Source organism: Babylonia areolata, chromosome 14 (genome assembly GCF_041734735.1).
Source record: "Babylonia areolata isolate BAREFJ2019XMU chromosome 14, ASM4173473v1, whole genome shotgun sequence".
Taxonomy (NCBI): Eukaryota; Metazoa; Mollusca; class Gastropoda; order Neogastropoda; family Buccinidae; genus Babylonia; species Babylonia areolata.
Window position 1 is genome coordinate 34,571,467 of NC_134889.1, and position 15,435 is coordinate 34,586,901.

Consider the following 15,435-nt stretch of genomic DNA (forward strand, 5'->3'; position numbering starts at 1 on the left):
TCTGCAACGCTGTGCTGTTTCTAAGCTGTGCTGCCTTGCCTTGCCTGCAGCTTGGTGCCAGAGGTGCACGGTGACAGTCACTACGGGGAGGGGCAGGGGACTATTTGGCTGGACCAGGTGGCCTGCAGCGGCGCCGAGTCTTCCCTCTTCCAGTGTGCTCACGCCGGCGTAGGAATACATGACTGCAAGCACTCTGAGGACGTCGGGGTGGACTGTGCGCCTGCCAACGCCTGTGGGTATAATGATGATGATGACGATGATGATGACGATGATGGTATAACAATAATGCTGCTGCTTCTGATGATGATAGTAATAATGATGGTGATGATGATGTTGATGATATGATGTTGATATGATGGCGATGATATAATAATAATGCTGCTGCTTCTGATGATGATAGTAATAATGATGGTGATGATGATAATGATGATAAAACAATAATAATGATGATGGTAGTAATAATGATAATGGTGATGATGATAATGAATAGAATGATGATAGTAATAATACTCATAATGAATAGAATGATGATAGTGATGATGATAATAATAATGATATGATGATGATCATCATGATGATAAAAACGATAATGATGATAGTAATGATAATAGTAATAATAAGATACAATGATAATTATGATAATGATAACTTGAGGATAAGGATAATAATGATATAATGATGATGATATTATAATAATGATCATGATAATGATAGCAACAAAATGATAGTGATGGTACTAATTATGATATGATAATAATAATAGTAATGATGATGATTATGATTATATCTGATGATGATGATGATGATCCTAATGCCATGTAATGATGATGATGATGATGATGATCCTAATGATATATGATGATGGTTATCCTAATGATATGTAATGATGATGATGATATGTAATGATGATGATGATGATCCTAATGAAATGTAATGATAAGGATGATGATGATGATCCTAATGAAATGTTATGATGATGATTATGATCCTGATGAAATGTAATGATAATGATGATGATGATGATCCTAATGAAATGTAATGCTGCTGCTGATGATGATGATCCTACTTAAATGTAATGATAATGATGATGATCCCAGTGATATGTAATGATGATGATGGTGTAATGATGATGATGATGATGATGATCCTAATTAAATGTAATGATAATGATGATGATGATCCTAATTAAATGTAATGATAAATGATGATGATAATGATAATGATGATGATGATCCTAATTAAATGTAATGATGATGATAATGATAATGATGATCCTAATTAAATGTAATTATAATGATGATGATGATGATGATAATGATGATGATGATCCTAGATAATGATAATGATAATGATGATCCTAATTAAATGTAATTATAATGATGATGATGATAATGATAATGATGATGATGACCCTAATTAAATGTAATGATAATGATGATGACGCAGACTGACGTTCACGCCTTTCAGGCAGGGAACTCGTGACGTAGACATCGAAAAGTCACCATGCTACATAGTTCATACATGAACAAGCGTGTGCACATACGTACAAACAAGCACACCTGTGCTCGCTCACACCTGCAAGCATGCACACCTGAATACACGTCCCCTCCCCCACCCCCTCCCACCCCCCACACACACACGCCCCGTCCCCACACCACATGTCCCCCCCTCCCCCCACGCCCCCCTTTCTCCTCCTCTTACACACGTGCGCGCATGTTGCCATAACTTCACTGTCAGACCTGTGAAAATCTCCACACACAAGGTACACAACTTCAGGTCAGTGCTGCTTATGCTACCCATTCACACAGGTGAATAAAAGGTACACTGGAACAAACCCAGATACTTCCTCAAGAAAGTTCATTTGTGTTAGCACATTTCTTCTGTCATTGTAACTGTGCGCACATGTCAGATGATCGGTATAAATACAAGCTTCCTTTTTGTTTAAGGATTTGTTCCAATGTAGCTTTTATTTATCTGTGTGGGGGCTGAATCGGTAGCATAAGCAGCATTGACTTGAAGTTGTGTACCTTGTGTGTGGAGAGAGTTACCACTCTTTATTGTTTGTTAATCAGTTACTCCGCTAGTCTCATCATCCATTCATGTCAGACCTGTGTTGTACAGCTAGCTTGACCTTGGTGCGTCTCGTGAACGGAACAAGGCCATCTGAAGGTCGTCTGGAGGTCAGCATTGGAGGGGTGTGGGGTACGGTGTGCAACAACGGTTTTGACGTCACTGACGCTTCTGTCGTCTGCAGCATGCTGAACTTCACTGGGTAAGAATGGTTTTTTGTTTGTTTTTTTAACCCAACGCTAGGGAACGAAATAGAAGCAGAGAAAAACAAGAGAGGCAAGGCCTTCAAGACTCACTTGTGATACACTTTAAAAAAAAATCTAATCGTTAAAATATGTTCTGTATTTGTTATTATAAAGCTCCGGGTTAAAAAAAAAAAAAAAAAAGAAAGAAAGAAAAAAAAGTCCTGAAGGCGGATTCGAGTGAGAAGAAACTGTCTTACCCAGTACACTATCGTGGTCCTTAACTGACGTTCAAAAATTTAATATTCAAACATGCTTTTTTAGGGCGATAAATCGACTGCGGTATTCGCAGTGAGAACGCTGTTAAAATCATATTATTCTGGTGTATCTTGGGCATTCAAAAAATCTTTAAGGGCAATTCAAATTTCTTTTCAAGTCCGCGGTAAAGGAGACGTCGCTATCGCCGTAATCACACTGTAACATTTAGCCATTTTCTCTGGATCTGGATAGATGTAAAAGTTTAGTTACACCCGCCGGGAATGCAGTCTGTTCAATTTCTCTTTTATGTTCATTCTAGTTTTATAGTTTTAAAGTTGATATGAAAATTAAGTATTTTGTTAAACTAATAACATGTAGAGCCAAGTACAAGTACTTTTAAACGTCGTATGAAGTGAAAAGGACTTCATTTTGAGAAAAGTCAAGACTGGAATTTTTTACGTTTCATCAAGGGTATTAACTCTCATGGTTTATTATTTTAAACTGTAAATTCCAACTGATTTTGATATTTTTATGGCAGTTTAGGGCATAATCCAGTAAGTGATGAGGTTGACAAATCTTTCTCTGAATAAATATTTAACGGTCTCCTTCTCCAACTTTCCATCACATGTTATCGTGTATTGTCGATTGAATATAGGATTGAACGGACAGGTCAACAACTTGAAACAAAATGGCGTCCTTCGCGTTTGAGAGGAATATCAGCACACGCTTTGAATATGTATAAACATGTGTACGCAGCTGATTTTTGCTCATGACCTTCAGGGCTCAGCCATTAGATCTGTAATGTCCACTCGTAGTATTGATTTTAGTATTTTCCGAAAAAGACCACTTGGGCGAATGAATATAGTGAAAGCCCTGTACACTGAGAGTAAAACACACAAGCTTTTTATGTATTGAGTATAATTTCAAAATGTAATGTTTAAGATGAGAAAGATCAGTTTAAAGCAAATTAACCCCCCTAGCATTAATTACAGATTAATTTCCCATTTTTACGATCTGCACCAAAGACATGCACCAGAAATATAACTTCCATGCTTAGCAAAAGAAGTTCCTGTTTGAACAAAAAATGATAGAAATAACTGCTCTTGTTGTTGTGTCAGAATATCAGCCGGATCAAAGTGCCAAGTTCAGGTAATAAAAAAATAAATAAATATAACAGTAAAATCAGTTTGCATATAATTTGGCTCCTTTTTTAATTTTTTTTTGTGCCCATCCCAGAGGTGCAGTATTGTTTTAAACAAGATGACTGGAAAGAACTGAATTTTTCCTAATTTTTATGCCTAATTTGGTGTCAACTGACAAAGTATTTGCAGAGAAAATGTCAATGTTAAAGTTTACCACAGACACACACACACACACAACACTCTCGTTGCCATGGGTTTCTCTTTTTCAGTGCGCCAAGTGCGTGCTGCACACGGGACCTCCTCGGTTTATCGTCTCATCATCCGAACGACTAGACACTCAGTTTGATTGTCCAGTCGAACTTGGGGAGACAAAGGGCGAGAGCGGGATTCGAACCCAGCGTCTCACAGCCTCTCTGTGTCGGCAGATGAGCGTGTTTCTTTGACCCATTGTGCCACCTTTCTGGACAATACGCAACAATGAACAAACCATTCAGATTTTCTTCTTCTTTCTTTAAATCATATATATATATATATATATATATATATTCTTTTTCTTGTCCTGCGTACCAGAGGCAGCCATACAGTGGCAGAGGGGGGTCAGTTCGAGCCCGGCACGGGGCCCATCTGGATGGACAATGTGGACTGCACGGGCAGCGAGGGCTCCCTCTTCCTCTGCCCCCACCGGGGGCCGGGCCACCATGACTGCTCGCACGCGCAGGACGTGGGGCTGGTCTGCGGGACAGGTGGGCAGGAGTCGGGGTTGGCGCGTGCGCAGTGTCACTCGCTGTGTCACATGTTATACGCGCTGTTTCATGTGCTGTGTCACTTGCTGTGTGTCATGTGCCGTGTGATGTGGTGTGTCACGTGCTGTGTTGTGCGCTGTTTTTTGTTTTGTTTCTTTGTTTTTTTACACTTTGAGAAAAAGTGTGGTTGTTTGGTTGTCGCTTCTTTCTATTTTGCCGTTCAAGAAAAGGTTTGTTTTGTTGGATTTTTTTTTTTTTCATCTTCAAGAGAAGGATCCCCCCCCACCTCCACCCCACAACCACGCCCACCCCATATTCCTGAGATTTTTTTTTGATTTTTTTTTTTTAGCACCTTTTGAGAGAACGTTCCTTTTATCCACCCTTCAAATGAAGGGTTTCCCCCCAAACATTTTTTCACCCTACAGAAGAAAGGTCATTTTTCACCCTTTGAGAGAAGGTTATATGTTTTCACTGTTCAAGATATTTAATATTTGATTTTTCACCATTCAAGGGAAGGTTGGTGTGGGGTTTTTTTCACAACTTAAAGAGAAAGATTTCCTCCAACCTTCAATAAATGTTTGGTCGTTTGTACCCTTTAAAAGAAAGTTTATTTTCTATCTTCCGAGAGAAGGTATTTTTACCCTTCAAGAGAAAGTTTATTTTCTATCTTCCAAGAGAAGGTATTTTTACCCTTCAAGAGAAAGTTTATTTTCTATCTTCCAAGAGAAGGTATTTTTACCCTTCAAGAGAAAGTCTGTTTTTATCTTCCAACAGAAGGTATTTTTACCCTTCAAGAGAAAGTCTGTTTTTATCTTCCAACAGAAGGTATAGAGAAGCTTCCTTTTTTACCTCACATGTGAAGGTTTTGTTTTGTTGGGGGTTTTTTGTTGTTGTTTTTCTTTGTTTTTTTTTAATTACTTTTCAAGAGAAAATCTGTCTTTATCTTCCAAGAGAAGGCATCTTCACCCTGCAAGAGAAAGTCTATTTTTATCTTCCAAGAGAAGGTATTTTTACTCTTGAAGAGAAAATATATTTTTATCTTCCAACAGAAGGTATTTCTGGGTTTTTTTTCCCTCACTGCTAAAGAAGGTTCTTTTTTTTTTCACTCTTGAAGAGAATGTTTCTCTTTTTTTCATTCGTCAAGAGATGGTTCTTTACTTCTTTTTTTTTTAACCTTCAAGAGTGTTCTTTTTTGTTTTCGGTCATTTTTTTGCTGTTGTTTTTTTTTTGCCTTTAGTTTGAAGAGAAGTTGGTGTTTTTCTTCTTTTTTTTTCGGGAGGGAGGGGGGGGTATGAGGGGGTGGGTCTTTTTTTTTCTTCATCTTCTTCTTCTTCTTCTTTTTCGCTTTTGAAGAGAAGTTGGTGTTATTTTTTTCACCGTTCATAAAGTTCCTTTCCTTTCCTCTTCAAGAGAATTTGTTTTTCACCCTTTAAGAGGTTTTCTTTTCTCAAAGTGCAAGAGATGGGTTTTTGTTTGTTATTGTTGTATTTAACCTTCAAAATAATATCTTTTTTTACGAGAGAAAGGTGTTTTTTCTCCTCAACAGACGGGGTTTTTCACCCTTCAAGAGAATTTGTTTTCACCATTCATTGTCTACCCTTGAAAAAGGGGAATTTTTTTTCAACATTCTATCGGTTTGTTTCACTTTTCACGAGAAGGTTCTTTCTACACCCTTCAAAAGAAGGTTCTTTCTACACCCTACAAAAGAAGGTTCTTTCTACACCCTTCAAAAGAAGGTTCTTTCTACACCCTTCAAAAGAAGGTTCTTTCTACACCCTTCAAAAGAAGGTTCTCAAGTTTTTGTTTACCCTTGAAGGGTAGTTGTTATTTCTTTACACTTCAGAAGAAAGTTCTCTTTATTCTATCGTTAAAAGAAGGTTCTTTTTCAGCCTTCAAAGCAATGTTCCTTTTTATCCCCATCCTTCAAGAGAATTTAACACCCTTCAAGAGAAGGTTTTTCTTCACCTTTCAAGAGAATTTAACCCCCTTCAAGAGAAGGTTTTTCTTCACCCTTCAAGATACTTTAGCACCTTTCAAGAGAAGGTTTCCCCGCACCCTTCAAGAGAATTTAACACCCTTTAAGAGAGGGTTTTCCCCCACCCTTCAAGAGAAGGTTTTTCTTCACCCTTAAAGAGAATTTAACTCCCTGCAACAGAAGGTTTTCCCCCACTCTTCAAGACAATTTAACACCCTTCAAGAGAGGGTTTTTCTTCACCCTTTAAGATACTTTAACACCCTTCAAGAGAAGGTTTTTCTTCACCCTTTAAGATACTTTAGCACCCTTCAAGAGAGGGTTTTTCTTCACCCTTTAAGATACTTTAGCACCCTTCAAGAGAAGGTTTTTCTTCACCCTTTAAGATACTTTAGCACCCTTCAAGAGAAGGTTTTTCTTCACCCTTTAAGATACTTTAACACCCTTCAAGAGAAGGTTTTTCTTCACCCTTTAAGATACTTTAGCACCCTTCAAGAGAGGTTTTTCTTCACCCTTTAAGATACTTTAGCACCCTTCAAGAGAAGGTTTTTCTTCACCCTTTAAGATACTTTAGCACCCTTCAAGAGAAGGTTTTTCTTCACCCTTTATGATACTTTAGCACCCTTCAAGAGAAGGTTTTTCTTCACCCTTTATGATACTTTAGCACCCTTCAAGAGAGGGTTTTTCTTCACCCTTTAAGATACTTTAGCACCCTTCAAGAGAGGGTTTTTCTTCACCCTTTAAGATACTTTAGCACCCTTCAAGAGAAGGTTTTTCTTCACCCTTTAAGATACTTTAGCACCCTTCAAGAGAAGGTTTTTCTTCACCCTTTAAGATACTTTAGCACCCTTCAAGAGAGGGTTTTTCTTCACCCTTTAAGATACTTTAGCACCCTTCAAGAGAAGGTTTTTCTTCACCCTTTAAGATACTTTAGCACCCTTCAAGAGAAGGTTTTTCTTCACCCTTTAAGATACTTTAGCACCCTTCAAGAGAGGGTTTTTCTTCACCCTTTAAGATGCTTTAACACCCTTCAAGAGAAGGTTTTTCTTCACCCTTTAAGATACTTTACCACCTTTAAAGAGAGGGTTTTTCTTCACCCTTTAAGATACTTTAGCACCCTTTAAGAGAAGGTTTTTCTTCACCCTTTAAGATACTTTAGCACCCTTCAAGAGAAGGTTTTTCTTCACCCTTTAAGATACTTTACCACCTTTAAAGAGAGGGTTTTTCTTCACCCTTTAAGATACTTTAGCACCCTTTAAGAGAAGGTTTTTCTTCACCCTTTAAGATACTTTAGCACCCTTCAAGAGAGGGTTTTTCTTCACCCTTTAAGATACTTTAGCACCCTTTAAGAGAAGGTTTTTCTTCACCCTTTAAGATACTTTAGCACCCTTCAAGAGAGGGTTTTTCTTCACCCTTTAAGATACTTTAGCACCCTTTAAGAGAAGGTTTTTCTTCACCCTTTAAGATACTTTAGCACCCTTCAAGAGAGGGTTTTTCTTCACCCTTTAAGATACTTTAACACCCTTTAAGAGAAGGTTTTTCTTCACCCTTTAAGATACTTTAGCACCCTTCAAGAGAAGGTTTTTCTTCACCCTTTATGATACTTTAGCACCCTTCAAGAGAAGGTTTTTCTTCACCCTTTAAGATACTTTACCACCTTTAAAGAGAGGGTTTTTCTTCACCCTTTAAGATACTTTAGCACCCTTCAAGAGAGGGTTTTTCTTCACCCTTTAAGATACTTTAGCACCCTTCAAGAGAAGGTTTTCCCACACCCTTTAAGATACTTTAGCACCCTTCAAGAGAGGGTTTTCCCCCACCTTTCAAGATACTTTAGCATCCTTCAAGAGAAGGTTTTCCCCCACCCTTCAAGACAATTTAACACCCTTCAAGAGAAGGTTTTTCTTCACCCTTCAAGAGTATTTAACACCCTTCAAGAGAAGGTTTTCCCCCACCCTTCAAGAGTATTTAACACCCTTCAAGAGAGGGTTTTCCCCCACCCTTCAAGAGAATTTAACCCCCTTCAAGAGAAGGTTTTTCTTTACCATTCAAGATACTTTAACACCCTCAAGAGAAGGTTTTTCTTCACCCTTCAAGATACTATAACACCCTTCAAGAGAAGGTTTTCCCTCATCCTTCTAGAGAAGCTTTTTTTTCACCCGTCATGACAGTTTCATTGTGGTTTTGTTGTTTGCCCCTTAGAAGAAAAGCTTAATTTTCAGCCTTCAAGAGAAGTTGTCGTTTTTAGCCTTCAGGGTTAAAGTTCTTTTGTTTTTTTCAATCTCCAAAGAAGGTAGTGTTTTCCTCCTTTAAGAAAAGGTTCATTTCGTTTTTACACCCTTCAAGAGAAGTTCTTTTTATTTTCCCCCTTTCAAGAGAAGGTTCTTCATAGGGGGTTTTCATTCATCGAGAGAATTGTGGTATTTTTCAAATATCAAGAGAAGCTCTTTTTGTTTTTTCTTTCCACCCTTCACCACCCCCCCCCCCTCCCCCAAACCAACACCAACCCACTTCCTCCTTCTCTCTTACTCTCCACATGCACGGATAGTAATTTTCACCCACTGTCATTCACCACACGTGAAGATATCTCACTCCTTCCTCGTCTTCAGTTTCTCCAGTTTTAGAGTTATGCATGCAATGACTGGTGCGAAAGCGCTTTGATTTGTCTCGGCACAAGATTCAGCGCTGTATAAATACCATTATTATTATTATTACTTCTTCTTACGCTTCACATGTACAGATATTTCGCCCCGTTTTACACTCCGCACGTAAAGAAAACACCCGAGTACCTCTCAACATGTACGATAAATTACCCCCCTCTTACTCTTCACACGCACGGATATTTCCACATGTAAAGGTATATCACCTCTTGTTACTCTCCACTCGTGAATGTATATCCCTCCATTATTCTGCACATGAACGGATATCTTTCTCCCCAAACTCTCCACATGTAAAGATTTCTCAACCCCAAACTCTCCACATGTAAAGATTTCTCAACCCCTAACTCTCCACATGTAAAGATATCTCAACCCCTAACTCTCCACATGTAAAGATATGTTAACCCCTAACTCTCCACATGTATGGATATCTCACTCCCTAACTCTCCACATGTACGGATATCTCACTCCCTAACTCACCACACATAAAGATATCTCAACCCCAAACTCTCCACATGCAAAGATATCTCACTCCCTAACTCTCCACATGTACACATATCTCACTCCTAACTCTCCACATGTACACATATCTCACTCCCTAACTCTCCACATGTACAGATATCTCACTCCCTAACTCTCCACACAGAAAGATATTTTAACCCCGAACTCTCCACATGTAAAGATATCTCACTCCCTAACTCCCCACACATAAAGATATTTTAATCCCTAACTCTCGACATGTACAGATATCTCAACCCCTAACTCTCCACACATAAAGATAGTTTAACCCCTAACTCTCCACATGCAAAGATATCTCAACCCCTCTCTCCACATGTACAGATATCTCACTCCCTAACTCTCCACATGTACAGATATCTCACTCCCTAACTCTCCACATGTACAGATATCTCACTCCCTAACTCTCCACACAGAAAGATATTTTAACCCTGAACTCTCCACATGTAAAGATATCTCACTCCCTAACTCTCCACACATAAAGATATTTTAACCCCTAACTCTCCACATATAAAGATGTCTCACTCCCTAACTCTCCACACATACATATTTTAACCCCTAACTCTCCACATGCAAAGATATCTCACTCCCTAACTCTCCACATGTACACATATCTCACTCCCTAACTCTCCACATGTACACATATCTCACTCCCTAACTCTCCACATGTACACATATCTCACTCCCTAACTCGCCACATGTAAAGATATCTCACTCCCTAACTCTCCACATGTAAAGATATCTCACTCCCTAACTCTCTACACATAAAGATATTTTAACCCCTAACTCTCCACATGTACGGATATCTCACTCCCTAACTCCCCACACATAAAGATATTTTAATCCCTAACTCTCGACATGTACAGATATCTCACTCCCTAACTCTCCACACATAAAGATATTTTAACCCCTAACTCTCCACATGCAAAGATATCTCACGCCCTAAGTCTCCACACATAAAGATATTTTAACCCCTAACTCTCCACATGTAAAGATGTCTCACTCCTTAACTCTCCACATGAACGGATATCTCACTCCCTAACTCTCCACACATAGATATTTTAACCCCTAACTCTCCACATGCAAAGATATCTCACTCCCTAACTCTCCTCATGTACACATATCTCAATCCCTAACTCTCCACATGTTCACATATCTCACTCCCCAGCTCTCCACACAGAAAGATATTTTAACCCCGAACTCTCGACATGTACAGATATCTCAACCCCTAACTCTCCACACATAAAGATATTTTAACCCCTAACTCTCCACATGTAAAGATATCTCACTCCCTAACTCTCCACACATAAAGATATTTTAACCCCTAACTCTCCACATATAAAGATGTCTCACTCCCTAACTCTCCACATGAACGGATATCTCACTCCCTAACTCTCCACACATACATATTTTAACCCCTAACTCTCCACACATACATATTTTAACCCCTAACTCTCCACATGCAAAGATATCTCACTCCCTAACTCTCCACATGTAGACATATCTCACTCCTAACTCGCCACATGTAAAGATATCTCACTCCTAACTCGCCACATGTAAAGATATCTCACTCCCTAGCTCTCCACACAGAAAGATATTTTAACCCCGAACTCTCCACATGGCGAGGCGAGGGGTCGTCGATGGCCTATGCTCCACCAGGAGCGATGGGCAAAATGAATGAATGAATGAATGAACTCTCGACATGTACAGATATCTCACTCCCTAACTCCCCACACATAAAGATATTTTAATCCCTAACTCTCGACATGTACAGATATCTCACTCCCTAACTCTCCACACATAAAGATATTTTAACCCCTAACTCTTGACATGTACAGATATCTCAACCCCTAACTCTCCACACATAAAGATATTTTAACCCCTAACTCTCCACATGTAAAGATATCTCACTCCCTAACTCTCCACACATAAAGATATTTTAACCCCGAACTCTCCACATGCACAGATATCTCAACCCCGAACTCTCGACATGTACAGATATCTCAACCCCGAACTCTCGACATGTACAGATATCTCAACCCCGAACTCTCGACATGCACATATATCTCCATCCCTAACTCTCGACATGTAAAGACGTATCAACCCCCAACTCCGCACACGTACGAATATCTCACTCCCTCCACTTCACACGTAAACGTAGTTCACCCTGGTAAGCCTCCCCAGGTACAGATGCCTCAACCATCCCCATCCCCCGCCCACCTGTCTGTTTTTTACCAGCATCCCAAGGGTCTGGCGGCTCCTCCACGGGCATCACCAGCAGCAGCAGCAGCACAGGTGTGATAATCGCCGGGGTGGTGGCCGGGGGCGTGGCGCTGACTGCGCTGACAGTTGCGGCCGCGTTCCTCAGAAAGTATCTGACCGCCCGGACAGCTGTTCAGGACCTCCGGTCACAGGCTGAAAGGGGTGAGCATTGCACGCTGTGCCGTGTGTTGTATTTGTATTTATATTTATTTTAATCACAACAGATTTCTCTGTGTGAAATTCGGGCTGCTCTCCCCAGGGAGAGCATGTCACTGCACTACAGCGCCACCATTTTTTTTTCTTTTTTTCTTTTTTTTTTCCTGCGCGCAGTTTTATTTGTTTTTCCTATCGCAGTGGATTTTTCTACAGAATTTTGCCAGGGACAACCTCTTTGTTGCCGTGGGTTCTTTTACGTGCGCTAAGTGCATGCTGCACACGGGACCTCGGTTTATCGTCTCATCTGAATGACTAGTGTGGAGTGGAAGGTGGCAGAATGGTTAATTAAAACGCTTGGCTGCCAGTACAGAGAGTCCGTCGTGAGGGTGTGGGTTCGAATCCCGCTCTCGCCCTCTCTTCCCAAGTTTGAATGGAAAATCAAACTGAGCGTCTAGTCGTTCGGATGAGACGATAAACCGAGGTCCCGTGTGCAGCACGCACTTGGCGCACTGAAAAAGAACCCATGGCAACGAGAGTGGTGTCCTCTGACAAAATTCTGTGAAAAGAAATCCACTCTGATAGGTACACAAATATATAAACATGGGCTCGGGGCCTGACATGCGTGTTGGGTTATGCTGCTGTCAGGCGTCTGTCTAGCAGATGCGGTGTAGCGTATATGGATTTGTCCGAACGCAGTGACGCCTCCTTGAGGAAGTGAAAGTGTGTGGAGTGGGCTGGCCACCTGCAGTGCAGCCTGACGCTGAGTGCTGCCCGGCTGTACTGGATAAGACGCTCGTGCTTTGTTTGTTTCCTGTGTCGTTGGACAGTCGGATTTCGGTCACACACACACACACACACACACGCACACACACGCACACGCACACACGCACGCACACACACACACACACACACTCACACACACACACACACGCGCGCACACGCACACACACACACACACACACACACACAATCAAAAAACACTTATAGTGAACAGACGTTAAACTGAAGATAAAACACACACAATCATACCATTACAGAAAAAAATGCAAAGAGCAGCGAATGCGCCACAGAGAGAGAGAGAGAGAGAGAGAGAGAGAGAGAAGAAGAAGAAGAAGAAGAAAAGATCCATGAAGACAATGAACAAACAGTCCTTTTTACAAACTCACACACATGCAGTCAATTCTTTCAAAACGTATTCACACTGAAAATAAGATTTAACCAAAAAATGGAACGGAGATGTGAAATAAAAACATTTTATAAATGACAAATCAAATATTTCAGGGCCACAATGTTTAAGTTTGCAACACATCATACACAGGTACATGAGCACACAATTCAAGTATTCATTTGTGATGTGTGTTCTCATTTTGAATATACATGTTATGTGTGAGGTGACAGCTGCAGTCAGAATTCAGCTAAAATAGTTTTAAGTCTTTCCATACGAACGGCGAAAGAGACGATGTTAATAGCGTTTCACCCCAATTACCATCATCAAAATATTGCAAGCGGAAGGTTCTTTTATTGAAGACGCGAATGTTGACAAAGAATACCACAATTCTGACGACGGAAGCTAAAGGTTGGGTCATTCAGACACCCACTGGACATCGAGGGGTTTGTGTAGAGGAGAAGAGAGGACTGGCCATACTGAGTGAGTTAATGAATCTAAACAGATTGAACGAAACATCTGTCTTTTCAGAGTACGTCAAATTTTGATACTTTAAGACATTTGGGTGTATGGGCGTATATTCGCAGTAGCTGACGAAATACTGAACACACACACACACACACACACACACACACACACATTAAGACAATAAGGTATTGTATAACAATGTAAACAAATAAAAACATCCAACAAATAAATCGTATATATGCACATATGTAATATGCACACGCACGCACGCGCGCGCGCGTGTGCGCATTAAGACAATAAGGTATTGTACAACAGTGTAAAAAAATTATCCAACAAATAAATTGTACACACACACACATACACACACACACACACACACCTTTGGAGATAACACTGCCTGTGTGGTCTTCTGTCCGGTGACTGGTGGGGGCGTGGCAGCAGAGGGAGACCCAGACACCAGCCGGAGCCAGAGAAGCGATGACTCCTCCTCCGAGGACAGCTTCCCCATTCCCGCTCTGGACGCCGGAGCGCCGGGCATGCGCATGCCAGCCGACACCCATTTGCCTCCCCTGACCAACACCAACCCACGCTTTCCTCCCCTCCGCTCCTGAGCCGGCATGACCTTCAGTGAGACTGTAGTTCTGCTGACATCCTGCTCTGAGCTTGGTTTAAGTGTCTGACAACTGTTTGATCCTTTATGGCAGTGAATGTGGTGTGATAGTTTATGTCTGAGAACAGCACGATTCTTTATGGCAGTGAATGAGGTGTGATAATTTATGTCTGAGAACAGCACGATTCTTTATGGCAGTGAGTGTGGTGTGATAATTTATGTCTGAGAACAGCACGATTCTTTATGGCAGTGAATGAGGTGTGATAGTTTATGTCTGAGAACAGCACGATTCTTTATGGCAGTGAATGTGGTGTGATAATTTATGTCTGAGAACAGCACGATTCTTTATGGCATTGAATGTGGTTTGACAGTTTATGTCTGAGAACAGCACGATTCTTTATGGCAGTGAATGAGGTGTGATAGTTTATGTCTGAGAACAGCACGATTCTTTATGGCAATGAATGAGGTGTGATAATTTATGTCTGAGAACAGCACGATTCTTTATGGCAATGAATGAGGTGTGATAATTTATGTCTGAGAACAGCACGATTCTTTAGGGCAATGAATGAGGTGTGATAGTTTATTTCTGAGAACTGCTCAATCCTTTAATTCAGTGAATGACGTGTGATCATTTGTGTTTGAGAACTTGATCCTCTATGGCAGAGAATGTCCAGTGATAATCTTATTTCATCTTTTATTGAGATTTTTATGGCAATGAATCTGGTATGATTATCGAGAACTGCACGATCCTTTATGGCAGACGTTGAGTGATTTTTTTTTTCATTGTGAACTATTCTACCCTTCATGGCAATGAATTAGGTGTGCTAATTGAGAACTGCACAATCCTTTATGTCAGGGAATGTGTTGTGATAATTTATGTCCGAGAACTTGATTCTTTATGGCAGTGAATGTAGTGTGATAGTTTATGTCTAAGGACTGCACAATCCTTTGTGGCAGTGAATGTGGTGTGATGATTTATGTCAGACTGCACAGTTGATCCTTTATGATGGTTAACTTGGTGTGATATCTTGTCACATATATACTTATGTCTTTCTAAATATATACACAGTTGACTGAATAAGTCAACGCCTGGGGGTGGGGGGTGGGGGGGGCTAAATTTAATGTCAGCTTCTGTAAGGTTCGATTTATCCAAGGTATAGATAAGTTTACCATTCCTGTATTAAGGTAGAGAGTTACTGACACCAGAATGGATGAGTCAACCTTTTCTGGCAGGAAA

At 40.4% G+C, this 15,435-nt stretch overlaps 1 protein-coding gene across 2 annotated transcripts in view; it reads left to right on the forward strand.

Moving 5' to 3' along the window:
- LOC143289600 (uncharacterized) overlaps positions 1 to 15,205 on the forward strand; it is a 39,461-nt gene extending 24,256 nt beyond the window's left edge. The window contains exons 9-13 of one of the 2 annotated variants that reach the window (XM_076598636.1): positions 51 to 232; positions 2,122 to 2,272; positions 4,223 to 4,395; positions 11,776 to 11,961; positions 14,027 to 15,205. In XM_076598636.1, coding sequence (XP_076454751.1) covers positions 51 to 232; positions 2,122 to 2,272; positions 4,223 to 4,395; positions 11,776 to 11,961; positions 14,027 to 14,199 — 865 coding nt within the window. In that variant the 3' untranslated portion in view covers positions 14,200 to 15,205. The remainder of the gene's footprint in view (positions 1 to 50; positions 233 to 2,121; positions 2,273 to 4,222; positions 4,396 to 11,775; positions 11,962 to 14,026) is intronic. The other variant, XM_076598637.1, reaches the window with a different exon arrangement.
- The last annotated feature ends 230 nt before the right edge of the window (positions 15,206 to 15,435 follow it).